Source organism: Anolis carolinensis, chromosome 1, assembly GCF_035594765.1.
Source record: "Anolis carolinensis isolate JA03-04 chromosome 1, rAnoCar3.1.pri, whole genome shotgun sequence".
Taxonomy (NCBI): domain Eukaryota; kingdom Metazoa; phylum Chordata; class Lepidosauria; order Squamata; family Dactyloidae; genus Anolis; species Anolis carolinensis.
Genome location: NC_085841.1, coordinates 56,907,526 through 56,932,299, shown reverse-complemented (window position 1 = coordinate 56,932,299; position 24,774 = coordinate 56,907,526). Strand labels below are relative to the sequence as shown.

Genomic DNA, 24,774 nt, shown 5'->3' with positions numbered 1-24,774 from the left:
GCGCAGGCGCTGTCTCCTGACACACAAGCGCGCGGGCGAGCACACTCGCGCATACAGCCACAAGCAGGAGGGGGGAAACAAAATGAACGGATCTGCTTTGCCCCCGAAAGAACACCAGTGCGCAGGCGCGAGGCGGCTTGAGCTACGCTGTCGTCAAATTCTTTGTAGAGTAGACAATAGAAAGAGGCAAAGAAAAGAATTTAAATTTTTTTTAAAAGCCTGCGTTTGGCCATAAAATAGTTCACGTACCGGGTTGCTGTGAGTTTTCCGGGCTGTATGGCCATGTTCCAGACCACTTGACGAACCAACCTGGACATGGCATATTATTTGAGAACACAGAAATGCTGGACCACTCTGTCAACCACACAGAGAAGCCATTGAAATCCACAGGCATGTGAACAATTGCAACAGAAAGGAGAAAACTATGAAAATGAACAAAATCTGGCTACCAGTATTTAAAATCAGGACAGTAAATAGAGAACAACACAAAACGAGAAACAATCAGGGCCAGTTAACAAAGGATTCCCTTAGACAGGAAACAGCCGGGGTTTGAAGCTACCAGTGTATTCAGTGCTAATCAAGCGGTCAGTTGCAATATTCACACTTGCCTCAGGCAGACAAGAGTTCTTTCTCCCATCCTGAACTTTCCACAGATATATAAACCCCATTTGCCTTGTTTCCAACATATCTTACAGCCGCTGAGGATGCCTGCCATATATATGGGCGAAACATCAGGAGATAATGCTTCTGGAACATGGCCATACAGCCCAGAAAACTCACAGCAACCCAGTGACTGGCCATGAAAGCCTTTGACAACACAGTTCGTGCACCAGTTGAAGAGCAGCTGAAATTGAAAATGTAGTTATCTGTTCTTCTGAGATTGTTCAAAATGATCAGTCTTGTTAAAAATTATCAGTCCTCTGATCAGTCCTGTTGTGTTACAATTGTAAGGGGGGGGGGAATCAAAATACAGTCAAAGTGATTGGTGCAAACTGCCTCTCTAACTGATGAAAGTCTGGTACAGTCCAAAAAATTGTTCGCCAAATAAAAATTGCTGACTTTTACATTGCCCCAAGAGGCTTGTTTTTGTTCAATGCAGGAGATTCATCTATTGTGCGCACACATTAATGACTGAGAATTACTTCTATGCTCCCCAACATAGATGCCAACTTTCTCAAGTCCTGTTATATACAATGGCATAGTAAAATGGAGTTCTTTAACGTCTGCTTTTTTGGATTTTTAAAAATACTTTGAAGCTGTGTTTGGTTTAATCCATGAGTACAGTAGGCCAACTGCGTTTGCTAAGAATTACACATCTGGTCAGGAGGGCTTTAAACTGAGGGCAGGAGTTAATCAAGTGCTACTGGGGGGGGGGGGGAGCAGCTAGAAGGAATGATCCATGACCTTAGCTCAGGCATGGGCAAACATGGGCCCTCGAGGCCCAGCCGCTTAAGCTGCTGAGGGGGGAAAGGAAGGGGCCTAATACTGTTAGGAATGGTGGGACTTGAAGTCCAAAACACCTGGAGGACCCAAGTTTGCCCATACCTGCCTTAGACACTACTCCAAAGTAAATTAATAAGATGAACTTGAACTCTTAACAAATGCAAGAAAATAGGTACAGTATTCAGCCAGAGTTTGTCCCAGTGGATTCTGGGACCAGAGACAGAATGGTTGCAAGCAGGCATTGTGAACCACATTCCTTCCAGCAGCAATCCTCCCAGCAGTCAAGGTCAGATCTCCAGGTGCCAAATAGATATTCTAGTTTAGAGGAGGATAATGAGTTTGACAGGAAGGCAGTGATAACTCATTGGAAGAGGGAACGAGAATGTCTCCGGAGAAGACTTGCTTTTGAAGCAGTCTAATGTGTAGTTTTCTCATGAGAGAAAGACTTTGGATTTACCTTAAATGCCTTGCTTTCTCTGCCACAGCTAGAGGTGGTAACATTGCTTATTCAAGAAAGAAGGATCTTTGCTCTTTGTATTCCTGCAGCTGTGTATCCTGCTTCAAGTTCCAGCCTTGCCTTGGCCTGTGAATCCAGTTGAATTTGCTGTTTGGTTTTTATTCCAGTGGAGACCCTTGCCTTGTGTTTCATCATTGACTTTATATCTTGGACTACCTTGGAGTTAATCCTGCACTCTAGTCTTGTCTTCCTGTGGTTATCCTTGATTCATGCCTTGGAAATAATCCTGTTTGAACTATTCTTGATATATCTTGGCCTGGGACTTACTTTGATATCCAGTTTTGCTCTTTGAATGGTTTTTATAGACTCTTGCTTCATGAACTTCAAGTACTTTGCTCTTGTGGATTTGAACCTATTTTACTGACTCTGGACTTTATTTTGCTTTAGCTTGCATATAATCTTCAATAAACAACTTGCTTGCTTATATTCTGGGGTGCCAGTGTGGTTTTGAGGTGCCTATGTAGCCTAGGGGTGCAAGTCTCATGATTGAAAAGTAGTAATACAGGGATAGAGACAGACCAAACAGGAAAGGAAGAGAAGTCACATTATATATCAGGGATATTATACCTGTGAAGCCAGGATGAGAGCATGTGGAAAAAAATTAAGATGAGATAAGAGGGAGGTCATGGTGAGGGTCTACTACAGAGCTGGGCCAAAACTAACAAAATCAATTTGAACAGAGAAAAATATACAGTACTACACCTGGACAATAAAAAAAAACCAAATGCATAGCTATAGGATGAGTGACACCTGGTTTGAAAACAGTACATGTGAAAGAGATCTAGAAGTCTTAGTAGACCACAAGCTGAACATAAGTGAACAGTGCGATGTGGCAACTTAAAAAGCCAATGTAATTCTAGGCTGCATCAACTAGAGCAGTGGTTCTCAATCTGTGAGTCACCAGGTGTTTTGGCCTACAACTTCCAGAAATCCCAGTCAGTTTACCAGCTGTTAGGATTTCTGGGAGTTGAAGGTCAAAACATCTGTGGACTCACAGATTAAGAACCACTGAACTAGAGTATAGTGTCAAGAGGTTGGCAAGAAAGAAGGAGGGGGGTGCATTGTATATCAAGAATGTTTACATCTTGTGAGGACATCTGTGACATAAATCCTGGAAGCCACGATTTATGTCGTGGAAACAACAGGGATGTCATTGTGGGAATCTACTGCAGACCTTTAACCCAGACTGAGAACTTCGACAATCGCTTTCTAGATTAGATGACCAACGGGAAATATAGTAATAATGGAAGATTTCAACTACCCTGATATTTGTTGAAAGACAAATTCTGCCAAGAACAAATGCCTTCTTGAAGACAATTTCATCATCCATACAGTGGAAGATTCAACAATTCTGATCCTAACCAACAATGATTACCTGGTTAATGGGGTGAAAGTGGTGAGCTCCTTAGGTGGAGTGACCATTTTTTCCTGTTTTCTCCTATATAGCAAAAAAAAAAAAAAAAGAGAGAGAGAGAGAGAGAGAGAGAGAGAGAGAGAGAGAGAGAGAGAGTCAAACACATTCTAGATTTTTTTTAAAGATGATTCCAGTGAATTTGGGGAAACCTTTGATATGATCATGTACAGGAATATTAAAATTAAAGGGAGTTCATGATGGATGGCATTTCTTAAAAATGAGTTACTGAAGGAACATTAACAAATACGTAGTTCCAATTATTCTTTGAAAAAAACAGAACACATGTCTAAAAACCTGAGCTAAGATTTAAAAGAAGCATGTCCAAAAAATGGGGATGGAAAGAAATCATCAAAGAAGGATTCGAACAAATAGCCAAGCATGTGTAGGAAGAAAGTAAGAAAAAATAACACACAGAACAAGCTAAGATTTGTTAAAGAAGGCAAAACAATAAAAGTTATTTTTGTTACATCTCTAGCACCATAAAAAACAAGAAAATGGTAGGACAATTGTATGGAGAAGATAGCAAAATGTGAACAGTGATCAGAGAAAAGGCAGAACTACACAACACCTTCTTTGCCTTAGTCTTCTGTCACAAAGTAAAAAGTGCTCAACTTAGGAAAAATTGAGCAGATCAACAGTGGAAATGAAGCAGATAATAGGTTACAAGGTAGTACAGTAGTAAGTAATTTCAGAACCAATGAAATTCCTGGAGAACAGAAGTTCCAGCAGACTGAAGGCAAATTATCTACGCTGAGAACTGGATGGGGGAATGTGTCCCCTCTCAGCAACCTTTGATACCGTATACTACAGTATCCTTCTGGGACTCCAGGTGGGAATGGGTCTTGGAGGTACTGTTCTGCAGTGGCTCCGGTCCTTTTTGGAGGGTCGTACCCAGAAGGTATTGTTGGGGGACATCTGCTCAGCCCCACAGCCAATGTCCTGTGGGGTCCCTCTGGACTCAATACCATCTCTCATGTTGTTTAACATCTACATGAAGCCGTTGGGAGAGATCATGTGGAGTTTTGGCGTTCAATGTCATCCATGCGCAGATGACGTTCAACTCTATTACTCCTTTCCACCTGCTGCTAAGGAGGCTGTTCAGGTCCTGAACTGGTGCTTGGCAGCTATGATGGTCTGGATGAGGGTGAACAAATTGAAATTGAATCCAGACAAGACAGAGGTACTCCTGGTCAGTCATAAGACCAAACAGGATATCCGATTACAGCCTGTGTTGGATGGGGTTACATTCCCCCTGAAGATGCAGGTTCACAGCTTGGTAGTTCACAGCCTGGACTCATCACTGAGCCTACAACCCCAGGTTTTGGCAGTGGCCAAGGAAGCATTCGCACAATTAAAACTTGTGCACCAGTAGCGTCCATACCTTGGGAAGTCAGACTTGGCCACAGTAGTCCACGCTCTGGTTACATCCCAAATAGACTACTGCAATGCGCTCTGGGTGGGGTTGACTTTGAAGACTGCTTCAAATGGTCCAATGGGCTGAAGCCAAATTGCTCACTGGAGCGGCATACAGGGAGCATGCAACCCCCGGTTGCGTCAGATCCATTGGCTGTCAGTCTGCTACCGAGCACAATTAAAAGTGCTGGCTTTAGTCTATAAAGCCCTAAATGGTTCTGGCCCAGCTTACCTGGCCAAACAGATCTCCCTCTATGAACCATCTTGGAGTTTAAGATCATCTGGGGAGGCCCTGCTCTCAGTCCCACCTCCTTTGCAGGGACGACTGGCGGGAACAAGAGACAGGGCCTTCTCAGTGGTGGCCCCTTGGCTGTGGAATTCCCTCCCCAGAGAGATTAGATCAGTCCCCTGCCCCTGACCTTCTGTAAGAAAGGGTAAATGTGGCTTTGTGACCAAGCCTTTGGAGAACTGGTGCAATCGATCGATACGGAATGATGTGCAATGATTATTAGAACATTCTGTACTACGTTTGTGGATTACATGATTAATTGTGGTGGTATTGTTTGAAATATTTTAATTGTTTTAATTGTATTTTATAATTCTATTTTAAAAGTTTATTTTAATGGTACATTGTTTTTAATGGCATCAAATAGTTGCCTATGTGTAAAGCCGCCGTGAGTCCCCTTTGGGATTGAGGAAGTTGGGGTAGAAATGTTGCAAAGAAATAAATGTTATCCCCAGTGTTGAATAGGGAGAAAAGGAGGACCCAAACTATTATGATGATTATATTTATTGTCAGCCTGACACGGATACCAGGAAACATTCTAAAGCAAATCATTAAACACTCAGTCTGTAAGCACTTAGGAATATCATAATCACTACAAATAAACAAATTTTTATCAAAAATAAGTGATGCCAGACTAACCAGATCTCTAGGCAGATAAAGGGGATGCTGTTGATATAGCATATCTTGATTTCAGTAAGGCCTTTGACTAGATCCCCCATAACATTTTCACAAGCAAGGTAATAAAAAATGGGCTAGACAATGGGTGAGGTGTATTGGGAACTGGTTGACTGGCCGAACCCAAATAGTGTTCACCAATGGCTCCTCTTTTTCCTGGAGAGAAGTGACACCGGGCTCTGTCCTGGGCTCAGTGCTACTCTACATCTTTATTGATGATTTGGATGATGGAACAGAGGGCATGCTTATCAAGTTTGCAGATGACACCAAACTGGGAGGGACAGCTAATACTCTAGAAGACAGGATCATAATCCAAAATAACCTTAGCAGATTAGAGAACTGGGCCAAAACTGACAAAATGAATTTCAGCTGGGAGAAATGTATGGTATTACACTTTGGCAATAAAACTGAAATCCACAGATATAGGATGGGTGATGTCTGGCTCGACAACAGTACATGTAAAAGGGATCCAGGAGTCTTAGTTGATTACAAGGTGAACACAAGTGAACAGCTAGAAAAGTCAATACAATTTCATGCTGCATCAGTAGAAATATCGTGTCTAAATCAGTGGTCCCCATTCTTTGATCCTCCAGCTGTTTTGGACTTCCATGTTTCCTGACAGCTGATAAGATGGATTTCTGGGAGTTGGAGTCCTAAACAACTGGTGGACCAGAGTTTGGGAACCACTGGTCTAGATCAAGAGAAGTAATGCTGCTTTTTCAGATCTTACCCGGAATACTGCGTCCAATTCTGGGCACTACAATCAAGAAGGTATTGACAAGCTGGAAGGTGTCCAGAAAAGGGTGACCAAAATGGTCAAAGGTTTAGAAGCCAAGCCTTTATGCAGAATCGCTTAGGAAGCTAGATATGTTTGGCTTGGATAAAAGATGGCAGAGAGAAGATAGCTATGTTTGAAAGGATGTCACATTGAAGAGAGGGCAAGCTTGTTTTCTGCTGCTCCAGAGACTAGGACACAGAGCAATGGATTCAAATAGCAGGAAAAAGGATTTCACCTAAACATTAGAAATAACTTCCTAACACTAAGAGCTGTTCAGCAGCAGAATTCACTGCCTTGGAGTCTGGTGGAGTCTCCTTCTCTGGAGGTTTTTAAGTCAGAGGCTGGATGGCTATCTGTGAGGAATGTTTATGTGGTGTGTTCCTGCATGTCAGAATGGGGTTGGGCTGAATGGCTCTTGGGGGTCTCTTCCAATTTGATGGTAGTGGTGGCATCACCTGCCTCCAAATTGCCAATGCATATCTATATATCTATATCTTCTATATCTATATACCTATATATCTGTCTGTCTGTCTATCTATCTATCTATCTTGAATGTTTGTATATGTGTATGTATGTGGCAGGTTTCTGATTGACTGCCACTTCCATGGACAACTATGACCACCACGAGCGACGGACCTGGACCAAACGTGGCACACTTAACCCCCATGACACACTTTATTTCCTGGTGCAGTTTGGGGGAGAATGGACCATGGATGATGGGACTGGCAGTACTTTCAATAGCTTCGGTTCCCAGAGACCACTATGACGCCCACCAGTGACGGAACTAGACCAAACTTAGCAGACAGAACCCCCATGGCCCACTTTACACTCTGGTGCAGTTTGGGGAAAGATGGACAATGGATGATGGGATTTGCAGAACCTTCACTCACTTCCTGAGACCATTGCAATTGCTAGGAATGACAGAATTGAACCAACCCTGGCACACATATCTCATATGATACACTGCAGCAGTTTGGGGGAGGATGGAACAAGGATTATGTGGTTTGCAGTACCTTCACTCAAATCGCCTCCCACAGACCACTGTGATGCCCATGAATGACGGACCTAGCCCAAACTTGGCACACATAACCCCGATGATCCACTTTACAGCCTGGTGTGGTTTGGGGGAGGATGGACCACTTATCATGGGATTTGCAGTACTTTCAATTGCTTCAGCAGATCACTTCCACACTCAATAGTGACAGAACTGGATCAAACTTGGCACACAGAGTCCCCATAACCCACTCTACACCCTGGTGCAGTTTGGAGGAGAATGGACCATAGACGATGGGACTTGCAATACCTTCACTCACTTCCTTAGAGCACTGCGACTCCCACCAATGACGAATCACTACCAAGCTTGGTACACAGAGCCCCCATGACCCATTCTACACCCTGGTGCAGCTTGGAAGAGTTTGGACCATGGATGATGGGACTTGCAGTATCTTCACTCACTTCCAGAGAACACTGCTATCCACACAAATGACTGAACAAATTCAACCTTGACACACAGAGCCGCCACGTCCTGGTGTGGTTTGTGGGATGACAAACCATGGACGATGGGACTTACATTACCTTCACTCACTTCCTCAGACCACTGCGACCCCCACCAATGACTGATCAAGACCAAACTTGGCACACAGAACCCCCATGACCTACTCTACATTCTGGCACTGTTTCGAGGGGAATGATGCGACTTTCATATGGGAGTTGTAGTTCACCTGTACCCACTGACCCCAGCTGACATTGGTTCTAGACTACACTTCTCAAATGACCCGGGCACTGCTGGGTCCCCAAGCTAGTATATATATATGTGTGTATGTGTGTGTGTGTGTGTGTGTGTATATATATATATATATATATATATATATATATACACACACACACACACATATGCACACTTTATTTGTATCTCACCTTTCTCCTGAAATAGGGACTCAAGTGAATATTACATAGGCTTAGGTTTCCCCCTGACATTAAGTCTAGTTGTGTCCGACTATGGGGGTTAGTGGTCATCTCAATTTCTAAGCCGAAGAGCCGGCATTGTCTGTAGATGCCTCCTAGGTCATGTGGCCGGGATGACTGCATGGAGTGCCGTTACCTTCCCGCTGGAGCGGTACCTATTGATAAAATCACATTTGCATGTTTTCGAATTGCTAGGTTGCCAGAAGCTGGGGCTAATAGCAGGAGCTCACCCTGTTTCCCGGATTCAAACCGTCGACCTTTCAGTCAGCAAGTTCAGCAGCTCAGCCGTTTAACCCGCTGTGCCATCAGGGACTCGGAATATTACATTTTATTTATTTATTTACAGTATTTATATTCTGCCCTTCTCACCCCAAAGGGGACTCAGGGCGGATCACATTGTACACATATAAGGCAAACATTCAATGCCATATAACATAAAACAGAGACAGACGCAGAGGCAATTTAAACCTTCTCCAGCTTCCAGCTTCCAGCTTTTCCTGAGGGTATGCTTGATTCCGGCCACAGGGGGAGCAGCTGCTTCATCATCCTCTGCGACAGCACTTCCTCATTCCAACGGTGGCTGGATGATTTTTATGGTGTCGTAAATTAGCCTCCCCACATATAAATGGTGCCTAAATTTCCTACTTGATAGATGCAACTATCTTTCGGGTTGCTTAGGTCAGCAGCGAGGAGGGGCTATATTTTATTTTTAATTGTCGGGTGCTCACCCCGACACGGGCTGGCCTTGAACTCATGACCTCTTGGTCAGAGTGATTTATTGCAGCTGGCTGCTAACAAACTGCGCCACAGCCCAGCTGTGAATATAATATAGTATAAATATAAAAATTAACAAACAATGAAATCTTTGTTTTGTCTAGGGCTTTCATGGCCAGAATCGCTGGGTTGCTGTGTTTTCCGGGATGTGTGGCCATGTTGCAGAACCATTACCTCCTGATGTTTCACCTGCATCTATGGCAGGCATCCTCAGGGATTGTTGAGTCTGTTAGAAACTAGGCAAGTGGGGTTTATATATAATGTTAATAATAACTTTATTCTTATAACCCGCCACCATCTCCCTGAAGGAACTCAGGGTGGCTTACATAGGGGTCAAGCCCAGCATAAACATGGAATTTAAAGTTACATAATTGAAAACATATAACAAATAAACAATATAAATAAAACATTAAAACCAGAAAAGTTGTAATGTTTTATTTATATTTCTCCCACCCTGTGGAATGTCCAGGGTAGGAGAAAGAACTCTTGCTAATTCATCACCTCAATTAGCATTGAATAGTTTTGATTTAATCTGGCTACCAGTATTAAAAAAAACTCTAAAATCAGAACAGTAAATAAAGAACAACACTAAAAAAAGGGGAATTCCAGACAGGAAACAATCAGGGTCAGCTAACACCTCCCAACAAAGGATTCCCACAGGCAGTAAGCAGTTAGACCTTGAAGCTGCAAGACTATTCAATGCTATTCAAGGTGATCAACTGCAACATTCACACTTGCCTCAAACAGACAAAGAGTTCTTTCTCCCATCATGGACATTCCACAGATATATAAACCCCACCTGACTTAAAAGAAGCACTGCTTGACTATCAAGCAAAAAGTGGGTGCTAGAAATAATATACGAAAGCTGACTGGCAAAATCTGGGGATCACAACCAGCTACAGTGGAGACATCTGTCCTTGTGCTTTGTTACTCTGCTGCTGAATACGCATGCCCAGTGTGGAACACATCTCACCATGTTAAAACAGTGGATGTGGCTCTTAATGAGACATGTAGACAGGATGTCTACACCCCACACCATTGGAGGATAATAATAATAATAATTTTAATTATTGTACCCCGCCTCCATCTCCCCAAAGGGACTCGGAGTGGCTTACATATGGCACAAAGTGCCTAAAACAACACACAAAATAAACACACAATACAATATAAATAAAACCAGTAGTATATAGAACAACAATTTGAAATTATACTTTTTAGCCAGTTATTGCACCACCTGACATCCACCGGGAAGTAGCAGCCAAAAGTGAAAGGACCAAGGTAGTGACATCTCCAGCCCATCCCATGTTTGGGTGTCAGCCAGCATGTCAACGCCTTAAATCAAGAAATAGTTTTCTACGATCTACAGAGATACTCGCAGGAACACCTCAGCAAGCAAGAGTCCAAAAGTGGCAGGCTAAAACCCAGAACCTCAATTAGTGGCTGACCCCGGATGGGAGACTCCCTCCTGGGCACACAGAAGACTGGGCGACTTGGAAGGCACTGAACAGACTGTGCTCTGGCACCACGATGCAGAGCCAACCTTAAGAAATGGGGCCACAAAGTCGAGTCCACAATAATAATAATAATAATAATAATAAAACTTTATTTATACCCCGCCACCATCTCCCCAACGGGGACCCGGGGCGGCTTACATGGGGCCATGCCCAGAACAGTACAATATAGCAAAATATAAAAACAACATATCATAATACAATTAAACAATACAATAAATAATCATGTACAGTGCAACACACACACACAAAAAACCAATATAACAGGGCGGTGTGACATGCGAGTGTGAGCCCTGCCACATGCACAACGGAGGACCTTCTTATTGCAGCACCAGAGGCACTCCAAGTGGCCAGCCGCTGGTCAAAGGACATTTAGTATAATGCCGATTTTTAAAACAACTTTGTGTTTTCCATTACATTACAACTTGTACCCTGGGTTCGCTTCTGACACAATAAATAAATTATATTTAAAAACTAGACAGCCCCTCCCTCCAAAGGCGATTAATTTTGTGATTCGTTGAAAAATACAGGTACCACAAAGCGCTTTACTATTGATTGTTTGGTATAACACTCGCACCTGAGTGGGAGGGAGCGAGAAAGGGGGGCGGAAACAAGACTTGCGGTGTTGAACTACGATTCCCAGCTAGCTTCGCGGCAAAAGCGTCATTAGGCGCAGGTCAAATACTTCGGCGTTGCATACTGGGAGGCGTAGGACTCTTTCCTGGCAGCGAGAGGCAGTTCCCGCCCACCTAAGCGGCAGGCAGAGGAAGTTCCTCCTTTCTGTAGGACCGTTTTTGGGTTGCTAAGCAACGGTCTTTCTCAGGCGCGGCCTTCTCTCTGGGGACTCCCTCCCGTCCCGCCCAGCAGTCCCTTCAGCTCCCTGTCAGCGACCGGGCGGAGGGAGCTTTCTACCGGACACGTTTCCCAATGCAGGCGTCCCCAGAGCCGGCGGCGGTGGCGGAAAGGGCGGCGGCGTGCAGCCCGAGCCCCATGAGGGGGGAGGCCGGAGGAGAGCCTGGCTTGGAGGAGGCCCTGGAGCAGTACCACCAGAGTTTGCGCGGTGAGTGAGTGAGAGAGCGAGAGCGTGTGTGTGTCTGTCTGTTACCCACTCAGTACATTTCCTTCCTTTTGGATACAGAAAACACGCCCCGAACAAGGTCTCTGAGCTTTTCTTGGACCCCGTTTTGCACGCATGTTTCCCCAACTATCTTGTAAGTGAATATCCAAGTTTTGGTACTTCAGTTCCCAGAATTCTTGACCGTTAGCCAGGCTGGGGCTTCTGGGATCTGGAGTCCAAATCTTTTTGAGGGCCAAAAACCGTTTCGAATTGAAGTGGAGTTGCCCCTGTGCAACCACACTTTTAGGAAATAAAATCCTCCAAACTTTGAGCCTGGTATATTAGATTATATGATAGATAAATTGTGTGGTCCCTTGCTTCCCAAACTTTGGTTCTCGAGGTGTTTTGAATTTCAACGCCCAGAATCCCTGACTGTTAGCCAAACTGGCAGGAGTTTCTGGGAGATGAAGTCCAAAAAACTTGAAGGACCAAAGTTTGGGAACTGCTAAGTTTAGGTGACATGACCACCATCTCCATTTTATCTATAACTAGCTTTGGTATCAGGTGTTGCCTGGGTTATTTGAAAAAGTCAGTTTTTAATTGTACAAAATGCATAAAGTTGTGGGTGAACTACAACTGACATCATGCCAGGTTAACCCTGAGAAACCTCATCAATACTTAAAGTTTGTTATGTTGGGCAGGTTTGCTCTAGATCAGACATAGAAAAACTTGGCCCCTCCAGGTGTTTTGGACTTCAACTCCCACCATTTCTAACAGCCTCAGGCCCTTTTCTTTTGAGGGGGAAAAGAAAGGGGCCTGAGGCTGTTAGGAATGATGGGAGCTGAAGTCCAAAACACCTGGAGGGCCCAAGTTTGCCCATACCTGCTCTAGATGCATCATCAGTGGGGTTCAGTGTGCTCTCTGGCGGTAGGGTAAACTGCAACTACCACTATGTTGAATCAGTCCACTCAAACCCCTCCAGTAGGTTGAGTTAGTCATGGGGGTTCTGTGTGCCAGGTTTGGTCCAGGTGCATCATTGGTGGATGTCACAGTTTCTCTGGTTGTAGGTGAACTACAACTCCCAAAAAGGAAGGTCAGTTTGCCCCAAATCCCTCCAGTAATAACATTTCAGCATATCAGGTATGTGTGCCAAGTTTGGTCCAGATCCATCAGTGTTTGGGTTCACAGTGATCTTTGGATGTAGGTGAACTACAACTCCCCCAAATCAAGTTGAATTTTCCCCCAAAGACCTCCAGTATTTTTGTTGCTGGTCATGGGCGCTCTGTGTGCCAAGTTTGGTCCAATTTCATCTTTGGTTGAGTTCAGTGTGCTCATTGATTGCAGGTGAAGTATAAATTCCAGTACCTACAACTCCAAAATTCCCTACAACTCCCACCAGTATTCAAATCTGGGCTTATCATATTCAAATCTGGGCATATCAGCATACCAATATGAATGGGTTCCTTAGTAGATAAGCTAAACACAAACAGCCCACTTATATACAAAAATAAAATGAATAAATTCAGCAGATAGGTTAAATGTTAAACTTATTATATTGTTCGAATTCACAGTAATCACAAACAATATGATATAGGTTTTATTCAGTCTTTCTGAAATCGTAATGACGTTGTGTGTTCTTATGATGAGTTGAACATGAATCAGCCGCCCACAACTGGTTTCGGCCTTTTCTTCAGGCCTTCTTCTGGTGGTAAGGTTATACACTTGACACTTGTTCTCCTAAGAGATACAGGATTTTATACATAGTGGGATGGGATACTTTGCTATGTGTTTGATTCTGGTTGCGAGTATCCATCATTGTTTGAGTTTTTAGTACACTCTGGATATAGGTGAATTAAAACTTCTATAAATTCCTCCAAAGACCTCCAGTATTTTTTGTTGGTCATAGGGGTTCGGCGTGCCAAGTTAGTTCCAGGTCCATCATTTGGTGGAGTTCAGAGTGCTCTTAGATTATAGGTGAACTATACATCTGTGAAGAAGTGTATAATTGTATTTTGTTTATAGATGATATGTGTATTTGATTTTGTTTATACAGCCAGGTTTGGCTAAGTTTAAAATGGTGAGTATTTCAGTTGACCATATGTATGGGGGAAGGTAGCCATCTTAGAATGCTAGAACAGGTTACCATAGCAACAGGGGCGGAGCCAACCGCCGCTTGGAAAGGAAAAGGGGAATGTTTTAAAACCCAGCAGTCTGTGATTTCCATCCACAGTGAAGGAACTGATTCTCAGGTAGAGAATCAGGGTGACTCAGAAGAATTTGAGTCAGGCCTAAAATAAAGGATTTATTTTAGGAGTTGGTGATTTTCCAGTCACAGAGAAGGATCTGATTCTTGTGAGGAGAATCAGACTGGCTTAAATAGAGAGATTTGAGTCAGATTTAGGTTAGACCAGACTAGGCAAGTTAGGTGATTTGTCTAGGGTCATCTGTAGAGTCTGTGGATTAGAGAACATTAATCCCAGGGGATCCAGTAGGATCAGGGTTTAGTGCAACTTAAAGAAAGAAGTATTTTGAAAGTTTAACCACCTCATAACCGTTGTAACCATTAAGCGAAGTGCCTTTACCAAGTTATCTGAAACCATCAAGCTCTGTACCTGCAATAAACTTGTTTTGATTTTATTCAAATCAAGCCTCTGTCATACTCTCATATTAAATTAAGCAACATCAACATCTGAAGTGGAACAAATAGAAAAAGCTTAAAGGAACCAGTGCCATCTGCCTGACGTCTCACCATTGGTGGCAGCGAAGAAGAAGATAATCAAACAAAACATTAATTAACATCATCTCTCACAAAACATCTTTATTAAGTGGTGGTATCTGTGTGTGTGTGGGTGGGATCAAAAGGGTTCCATCACTGACACACATTCCTGTCAGACACCTCACCTCTGTACACCATTGGTGGCAAAGCTGAGGGACTCTAAAAGGGATTCCATTCCCTGTCACCTCAGTTCTCTACATTATTTGGTGGCAGCGGTGGGATTCAAAGGGGATTCCATCCTCTGCCACATCAAGTGCTCCACATAAATTGGTGGCAGCGGTGGGATCTGAAGGGATTCCATTCTCTGCCACATCAAGTCCCCACATTATTTGGCGGCAAGCGGCGGGATACGTATAACATCCCTAATTTGGTGCCTAAGATCGCTCAATAAAATTTCTGAGGTAAAAGTTGTAGACAATGGCCACCAGAAAGCAGAAAAGAGGAGCAGGAGAGGTAGAGGTGTACCAAGAGGGAGAGAGTTCAGATTCGGAACAACAGACCACCATGTCAGAAGCAATGATGAAATACCAATTAGAGATGAGGAAATTAGAATTAGAAGCACAGGATAAAGAGAGACAGAGACAGGCAGAAGCACAGGAGAGAGAGAGACAAGCACAGTTGGAGAGTAAGAAATTGGAGGCAGAAGCACAAGAGAAACAGAGACAGGCACAGATAGAGCTGAGAAAGATGGAGATTGAATGGGAGAAAAAGAAGCTGACACTGTCTCAGCCTTCTGTGGAGGCACAACCAGGGACTCCCACCATTAATCCTGTTGATTCAGCCTTAAAGAGGTTTCCTAAATACAACAAGGAGGATGATGTGGAGCAGTTTTTAATTTCGTTTGAATGGTGTTGTAAAGATCTGGAAATAGCTGAGGAAAATTGGATGATTTACCTCAGGCCACAGATTTGTGGAAAGCTATTAGAGATCTATAGCGAAATGGTGGAAGAAGAACGCAGGAATTACACTATATTTAAACAGCTGGTACAACAAAGGTTACAACTGACTCCTGAATTTTACAGAACAAAATTCAGAACTCTGAGGAGAGAGAAAAACGAAAGTTTCCTACAACTAGCTGCCAAACAGGCACAATATTTTGAGAGTTGGTTGAGGAATTCTGAGGTAAAAGACTTCCAGCAGTTGAAAGACTTAATAAAATTAGAGCAGCTATACCAGCAAGTTCCATCAGATTATCGATGGCTGGTACAAGATAGAAAGCCTCAGACTGCTAACCAAGCAGCTGGGATGGTGGACCAACTAATTACACTGAAGGAAGGGTTTAAAAGGGAAGATGGAGGATTTAAGGAAAGACCGTTTAAACAGCCATCTTTTTCCCTCATGCGCGCACAGCAAGGGAGAGGAGCTTCCATAGAAAACACCACCTGGAGGATGGCTAGTGTAATGAACCCTGCCAAAATGGAGGGCAATATTCGATTCCTCTGTTTACTGTGTGCGATAGAAAAGAATAGGAAAGGGTTAAAGGAGAGGCAGTGGGTGGGGTCCAGCAAATTCCACACCATTGGAGAGAGTAAGGAACACTGGGATATCTGGTGGAGGAAAAACAGAAAATCTAGGATGAAATAGTCCCCTTCACTTGGATGGTAGGCATTATGGCGTTTGTGGAGGACATTGGCAGGGCTCTTGGACATGTTCATGGCACTCACTATAACCTGCAATGTTATTGAAGGAAGGGCCATTGGTGTCTCCTGAGCAGTGGGAGCTATAGCTGTTTGTGGAGACAGGGGCTTGTCTGTGTAAGTGGACACCCCAGCCACATGCACACATACATATTTTCACTTTTATTATATACTAGCTTGGGGACCCGGCGGTGCCCGGGTTATTTGAGAACTGAATTGTTTGCCTTTGTTCCAAGTTTAGTCTCGATCCAGTGTCAGTTGGCTTTAGTTGGTACGGGTGAACTACAACTCCCATATGCAAGTCCATGGTCGATCCCCCTCCAAACAGCTTCAGAATGTAAAGCAGGTCATGGGGACTCGATGTGTCAAGTTTGGTCTTGATCAGACATTGGTGAGGGTCGCAGTGGTCTGGGGAAGTGAGTGAAGGTACTGTCAATCCCATCATCCATGGTCTGTTGCTCCCTCAAATGATAGGAGTATGTAAAGTGGGCCACATTGCACCTATATGTCAACTTTGGTACAGTTTCATCATTCATGGGCATCACAGTGGTCTGTGGGAGTTGAATTGGATGAAGGTACTGGAAATCCCATCATCCTTGGTGCATTCTCCTGCAAACCACACCAGGACATAAATTGTGTGACATTGCACCTGTATGCCAAGTAAGGTACAGTTTCGTCTTTCATGGGTATCACAGTGGTCCGTGGGAGGTGAATCGGATAAGGGTACTGCAAATCCCATCATCCAAGGTCCATCCTGCACCCAACCAGATCAGGACGTAAAGGGGGCCACATTGCACCTTTGTAAGTTTGGTACAGTTTTGTCATTCATGGGAATCACAGCGGCCTGTGGGAGGTGAATTGGATGAAGGTACTGCAAATCCCATCGTCCTTGGTCCATCCTCCCCCAAACTGCTGCAACATATAAAATGTGTCATTTGGGATATATATACCAGATTTGGTTCAGTTCTGTCATATGTAGCAGTTGCTGTGGTCTCAAGAAGCGAGTGAAGGTACTGCATGTCCCATCTGTGTGCCAAGTTTGGTCCAGTTCCGTCACTGGTGGGCATCACAGTGGTCTGTGGGATTCGTAGCGATTGAAAGTACTACTTATCCCATCACCCATGGTCCATCATCCTGCAAACGGCACCAGGACATAAAGCGCATCATGGGGTAGGCTCTCTGGAATTGTGGGAGTTGGAGTCCAAAACACCTGGAGGGCCCAAGTTGGCTCGTGCCTGGTTTATAGGCTTCCATACAATCCTAGAGTTAGAAGGGGTGCCCATCTGGTTGAACCCCCTTCTGCCATAGAGGAAGACACCATCCAAGCCCTCCTGACAGATGGCCATCCAGTCACAAATACGATTGGGAGATAGATAGAGTCCTAGATTTGAAAGGGGTCTCTGAAGGTCATCCAGTCCAGCCCCATCTGCCACAAAGGAAGAGACCATTCAAGCCCTCCCGACAGAAGGTCATTCCAACCATACATACCATTGAGACATTTATTTATTTATGTATTTATTAAATTCTGATATTTCTCCCCCGCCTTTCTGCAATGGACCCAAAGTGGCTTGCAAGGTCATTAAGCCACATGCTAACATCCACCATATAAATAAAACATAAAAGTAATGTCAAGCAATAGTAGTATAAATAAGAAATAGCAGGGTTCAGTGGGGGCAGGTGAACTACAACTCCCATATGCAAGTCCATCATCCATGGTCCATCCCACTCCAAACAGGGCCCGGATGTATAGTAGGCCATGGAGACTGTATGTGTCAAGCCTGTTAGAGTGAGTAGGCCAAAGCCTGCTCTGTGGTAGTTTTTTGCCTCAGTAAAAACTGGGGGGGGGGGGAGCATTCTCCTCCACACTCCCCAGAGAGCAAACCGCTGCTTTCGCCAGCCTCTCTCTCTTCTGGGACGGCCTCTCATTCCCTCCCCCTCCCTGTTTGGAGTGCACGGGGAAGTGGCGGGAAGGCGTGCGGTGCTCTGGGGGATGGTGGCGATGATGGCGGCGGCAGCAGGTGAACGAGCGTGGAGGAGGGGGTGGGGCACGTGAGGCTCGTGCACTGCGTCCTGCTCCGTCCATGCGTAGATGTTTTTTTGTGTTTTTTTGGCTTTTTTGGGCCACGGATGTGAGTTGTAGTGTTGGTTTTGTTGTCGGAACCTAGCAGGGAGGCCCCTGGGGTGTGTTGCCAAGTTTCTGGGTTGTTTAGTTTCGTTGTTTAACTTTAGATAAAAATGCCAGAAGCTTTTGATAGATAGATAGATAGATAGATAGAATAGAGTATTTTCTGCATGCATGGCCAAAATGTGGCTCACGGACCTCAGACAGTGCCTCTAAGTGGTGTTCCTGCCAATTCCATGGACCAAATTCCTCTAACCCTGGTGCAGAAGCATAATTCTACATCAGGGTTTCTTAACCATGTTTTTGAAGTACAGTACTGCGAAAATATTTTTATGAAAGGGGACCTTTTTTAGCTTTAGATATAATAAGTATTTTGCAGGGGTTTGCTGAGATCTACATTTTATGCAGGGGTTCCTTGAGACCTATAAGTTATCAGTTGTGTGGAGAACTAATACAATTATAAAACTAACACATCACCAGTTTGATCAGCCTAAACACTAGATGCTGTCAGATCTTTGAAACTAAGCAGGGTACTAACTTGGATGGGGGACTGCCAGTGAATACTAGGTGCAATAGGTTAACTTTCAGTGGAAGCAGCTGGTAAAAGAACCTCTAAGATGTAAGTATTCCTTGCCCAAGGAAAACCTATGGTGGGATCATCATGAATGAACATAGATCTCTTAAAGGTATATTTTTATGCAGGGCTTCCATGAGAATGTTTTTTCCTCTCCTTTCAGTATTTTTAGTTCAAGTGTGTAAAAAAAAAACCCAGGGAGCTGCACAATATGTTCTGAATCTTGTGAATGTTTGCAGATTCAAAACTCTTTATGGAGGCTGTGATGGTGCCTCTAATATACATAATATTTTTCAATAGACAAAGTGCTGCAACCATTTCTGAATACGAAATGACTAACCATAGTGATTCATGTCCTTAAATTTGTTAGAATTCAAAAGCAAAATTTGAAGAGTTATCAGAAATGTTGCTTAATACTAATGATAATGGTTTACTAGGATTGGTGTCGGAGTATGTCATCCCTGGTACTTCAAGCAACTGCCAGTCAATTTCCAATTATAAGTCAAGGAATATGCTATTGCTTATAAAGTGTTATATATCTCACTACTTGAAGAATTGTCTCTTTGTTCACTAGGAAAGTGTCTGAGGCTAGGTAATAGTGACTAGAACAGTGGTTCTCAACCTGTTGGTCCCCAGGTGTTTTGGCCTACAACTCCCAGAAATCCCAGCCAATTTACCAGCTGTTAAGATTTCTCTGAGTTGAAGGCCAAAACATCTGGGGACCCACAGGTTGAGAAACACTCGACTAGAGAGAAGATTTCCTCAATATCCCCCAAAGTAAGCTCATGTTTGTGTCTCTTTAGCAAAAGATGAAAACTTTTTTAAAACGGTAAGTTTTTTCAGGAGACACCACTTCTCTTCTCAGTTTCATCAGAATCATTTTGTTTTGCAACTGCTTCTGTCTTCCTAGTGTGTAACTAAAGAATACAATAGCCTGTTTGTTTATGTTGATTATACAATAGAATCTCACTTATCCGACATAAATGGGTCAGCAGAACGTTGGATAAATGAAAATGTTGGATAATAAGGAGGGATTAAGGAAAAGCCTATTAAGCATCAATTCACATTATGATTTTACAAATTAAGCACCAAAAACATCATGTTTTACAACAAATCGACAGAAAAAGCAGTTCAATACAAGGTAACATTATGTAGTAATTACTGTATTTATGAATTTAGCACCAAAACATTGCAATATATTGAAAACATTGACTAAAAAACATTGGCTATTAACAAATTGACTACAAATAAAGTTAGAATTGCATAAAATGAACTTATAGTAACAACATTGTCGGAAATTAAATCCATAAAATGTTCAATCCTTGCTGCCTAGAGAAAAAGCTGTGGATCGGGATGGGAGGCAAACTGCATTGGATAATCCAGAATGTTGGATAAGTGAGACTACTGTATATATTTTCTGTTTATGTGCAGTTTTTAATTTTGAACACATTTCCATAATAGCATTTTCAAGACAACCTGCCTCTAATTTGCTGATGTTACATCAATTTATTTCAGAATGAATAGCATTTTCTTTTTTTCAAATACTTTTTATTAAACACAGATTTTACACAAAGATAAAAAGTAAAAGCATACGATAAACAAAGGAAAAAAAAGGAAAGAACAAGAAACAAAAAAGAAAAATAATGAAAAAAATACCCCCAAAATCCATAACACAAGGGGGGAAAGTAAACACAAACAATAAAAAACACAGAATAAGTAGCATTTTGTTGTAGGGAAAAATTATGCAATTTTATATTCATGTATCGTACTATAAATATTTTTATTTGTATATGTGTGTTTAATAATAGTTTCTGTAACTCTTTAAATGCTAGCTGTTCACTGCCTGATCATAGAATGTTGTTTTAAAGAGGAAAGCATAGTTAGCTCAGCAACATTAACAAAGTATGTACATAACAATTTACAGTGTTCCCTCACTTATCACGGGGGTTCGGTTCCAGGACCACCCGCAATAAGTGAAAATCTGTGTAGGGACATTATATTTATTTCAATATTTATACATTATTTTAGTAGTTGTACACTATTTTAAGTCTTTATCAACCAGTTGTATGTTGATAAATCGCCTCCTCCTCCTGTTGCCGCTTGGGCTCCTTTTTTCTCCCTTCGGCTTCTCCTTCCACCCTTCCTTAGGCTGTAAATTGTAATTTTTATGATTTATAATATTCTTTTAGAGTTTATTGAAAAACCGCGAAACAGTGACTCCGCGAAAAGTGAACCGCGAAGTAGTGAAGGAACACTGTAGATACTTATGTCATGTTTGTTTGCTTATACCATCACCATCTACTACAATCTATATGGTCATGTGCCAAGGGTTTGAGGATGTGTATTTAAGCCCAAATCCAGCCTTGGCTAAACCACCGTTCATTCCCTCTTGTTGAAAGTAGTAGTAACCATCTGAGGGTTTTTTTTCAGTACTGTAACACTGTTACATATTTATACCCTGCCTCTCATGGAAGTCGCAGAATATAAAGCTGTATTTTTTTGCTGCGTGACACTAGGAACAATGATAGATCTTTTACAAAATGGATCTGTAATTTTGTTCCCACTGTGCAAGCCTGCCAGTATTTTTATATTAGATGTGATTTCTTTTATCATCTGCCTTGTACATTTGTTATTATCCATTTATATACTCATTTATTTACTCATGACCTCCTAGGGAGCTTCTGGAAGTTCTAATTAGAGTGGGTCCTCAGGGTGGATGGGCAAGACCCATTTATGCAGTAGTATAGTAAAATGACATCCTCTGTATAAAATTTACATTGAGGAATTATTATTATTATTATTATTATTATTATTACAGTAGAGTCCCGGTTATCCAACATAAACGGGCGGGCCCAATGTTGGATAACTGAAATTGACGGATAATACGGAGGCCCTATGCATGGAGGGAGGCAGGCTCAGAAGGAAGCTTTAATGGAAAATTTCTTCTCCCCTCCCCCCCGGCGCCTTTCTTGTTTACCTTACAGGAGCTCAAAGGCTCCCACCAGCTGTTTCTAGGGGCGGGCAGCGAGGCGGGCTCCATGTGGAAAAGGGCCCGGAGCCGCCATTCGCATGGCTGCCTCTGACGCGGCGTCTGTCTCCCCCTCCGCCTCCTCCTTCGCATCTTCCTGGGGAGGAAGAGGGAGAAAAAAGATCTTTTCTCAAACTCCCTGCCGAGGGAGAAAAAAGCTCTCCTCCCCCTCCTCCCCCTCTTCTCTTGAGCTCTCTCAAGCAGCCGAAGGGAGAGAGAGAGCTCAAGAGAAGAGGAGGAGGAGAGCTTTTCTTTCCCTTGGCAGGAAGGGAGCTCGAGAGAAGAGCTTTTTTCTCCCTCGGCAGGGAGTTTGAGAAAAGATCTTTTTTCTCCCTCTTCCTCCCCAGGAAGATGCGAAGGAGGAGGCGGAGGGGGAGACAGACGCCGCGTCAGAGGCAGCCATGCGCATGGCGGCTCCGGGCCCTTTTCCACACGGAGCCCGCCTCGCTGCCCGCCCCTAGAAACAGCTGGTGGGAGCCTTTGAGCTCCTGTAAGGTAAACAAGGAAGGCGCCGGGGGGGGGGGGGGGAAGAAATTTTCCATTAAAGCTTCCTTCTGAGCCTGCCTCTCTCCAGGCACCCTCCTGTGGCTTCAGTTTCAAAGGTTTCTCAAATGGCGCATTTCAAGTTTGGCCCTCCCCTCTGCACCCTCCTCCATGCATGGGCGCAAAAGTTCCTTCCCTCCTTGCCACGCTCCCCCCCCCCCCCCCGGGCAGTGCGTCGGATAATACGGTGTGTCGGATAAACGGAAGTCGGATAACCGGGACTCTACTGTATTATTATTATTTTAGTTGTTGTAATTGTAACATATGCTTCATTGTATATTATACATTATAACATAAATATTTTTAGTTACCTAAACTAAACTTCTGGTTACCATATCACCTCACTCTAAGTTTTAACTAAAACAAATCCCCCCCCCCCCCCAAATCTATATGTAGTTTTTTGGAATACTTTCAAGCCATGCTTGGTGGAATCCATGGATGCAAAATTTGTGGATATGAAGGTCTGACTACAAATTTCATCCTGTCCATTCAAAAATCTCTCCAGGGCAGCTCACAATAAGGTTACTTATAAGGATGGACAACTACCCCCACCCCCCAGTTCCTGGATTGTAGTTTACATCAGATCTGCCCAACATAGTTAATAATGCAGAAGCTGTTCAAAAACAGAGATGGTCACAAATTGTTTGCTCTTAATAAGTACAGAAGAATAGAACTTCACTGGTATATTACTGGGGTGGCTCTGTCCTGCTCTCTTTTGTTCCCTGTAGTGATGTCAAAGATGAATAAAGAAGAAAGGAAAATAACCATTGTTTCAACCAAAGGACTCCTTTTTTTGGCTAGTTTTCTTAAATATGCAGCAAAAATAGTGTAAATACTGTCTCCTATTAAAATGGAAGGCAACAAATGAAAATGATGGGAAGGTAGAGCTTTTTGTTATACTGTCTTTTTTCTCAAATGTTTAAATATGTATGTTGTAATCCATACATTCCTAGGATGGGTTCAAAATATGTTTTGGACATTTTGAAATGGGTAGCACAAACTGGTTATCCTTTGCCCAGACCCCTAGGCTGATGAGTTGTGGTGTTAAAACTCATCTTATGTATTTGCCTATTCAAATGTGAATGAAAGCATTTTCACACACAAAAATTATATTGTTCATAGATCGTGCTAGCAAGAGCCTCAGTCAACTGAAGCATGCCTTGGAAGAAAAAGATATGGCAATGGGGGAAAGCACAGCTGTGTTTCACCAGCTATTTGATAATGCAGGCTATGAAGAAAGTGAGGATAGAGCATGGCAGGAGCTTCAGTACAGTCATGCAGGTTTGAAATTTAGTTTTTAATTTTGCTTCAAGTAGAATAATCTTACTTGTTAATATATGAGTTATTCTTTTTTTTTAGTTAATCAGCTTAAAGCTTTATTACGACAACAACAAGAAAAGGAAAGTGAAATGTCCCCTTCAGCGAGCAGGAGAATGTCACCCACAGTAAGCATTATCTTCTTTTTTCATCCTTGTTAAGTGGACCAATAGTTATATGCCATTTATGTTATCTCAGTTTATAAATAATTTCATAATTAACTATGGATTAATAGGCTATTGTGGTCCATTACATGTATTTATTAGTAATGTAAACTTTATGTTGATTTTGAGCTGTATAGCTTCAGTTTAGCACTATAGATCTAGGTAAAATGAATGTAATATGAGAAACGCAACAGTAGAAAAGCAGGGGAAGGCAAACAAACAAACTGAATTTATTCCAAGTGTGTAAGATGAAGTGCTAGATGAAGTGCTGCAGAAATAATTATTACTATTTATAATGTATTGGAAATGTTGGGATACTGGTGAACAATAAGCATGGATTTAATTATTTAAATTATTTAGATGCATTTCTGCTTATAGAGATCTCCACAGTGATATACAGTAGACCCACATATTACATGATTTTACTTTATGTGGTTTTAGATGTACACAAGATCCACTCTGCAGATGAAGGTGATAACAAGCAGGGAATCAGATTGCCTACACTGCGCTCCCAAATGCAACTTCTTTCCTGCGTGTCAAATATGGCAGGCAGCCCAACCATGCAGAGACTTACATCTCTCCCCACCAAAAAATTACTACATTCCTTTATTGGTGGACAGAGAATACTTGACTGGTCACTTTTGTCTGTTGATAAAGGACTCAGATTCATTTCTTGATAGTCAGAAATGCGGCTGGACTTCCGTTGCTTCCATCTGCCAAGAACTGAACCGGCTTCTCAGTGGATAGAATTGACTGAAGCTCAGATACCTTTTTGTCTGC

The 24,774-nt window shown here is 42.8% G+C and overlaps 1 protein-coding gene across 18 annotated transcripts in view; it reads left to right on the top strand.

The window, feature by feature from the left end:
* The first annotated feature begins 11,482 nt into the window (after positions 1 to 11,482).
* Positions 11,483 to 24,774, top strand: part of sdccag8 (SHH signaling and ciliogenesis regulator SDCCAG8) — a 135,372-nt gene continuing 122,080 nt past the window's right edge. For 11 of the 18 annotated variants that reach the window (XM_062974903.1, XM_062974902.1, XM_062974896.1 and 8 more), the window contains exons 1-3: positions 11,484 to 11,836; positions 23,636 to 23,794; positions 23,873 to 23,958. In XM_062974903.1, coding sequence (XP_062830973.1) covers positions 11,704 to 11,836; positions 23,636 to 23,794; positions 23,873 to 23,958 — 378 coding nt within the window. In that variant the 5' untranslated portion in view covers positions 11,484 to 11,703. Of the gene's footprint in view, positions 11,837 to 23,635; positions 23,795 to 23,872; positions 23,959 to 24,774 lie in introns of all 18 variants that reach the window. The other 7 variants (XR_010004131.1, XM_062974920.1, XM_062974866.1 and 4 more) reach the window with 2 other exon arrangements.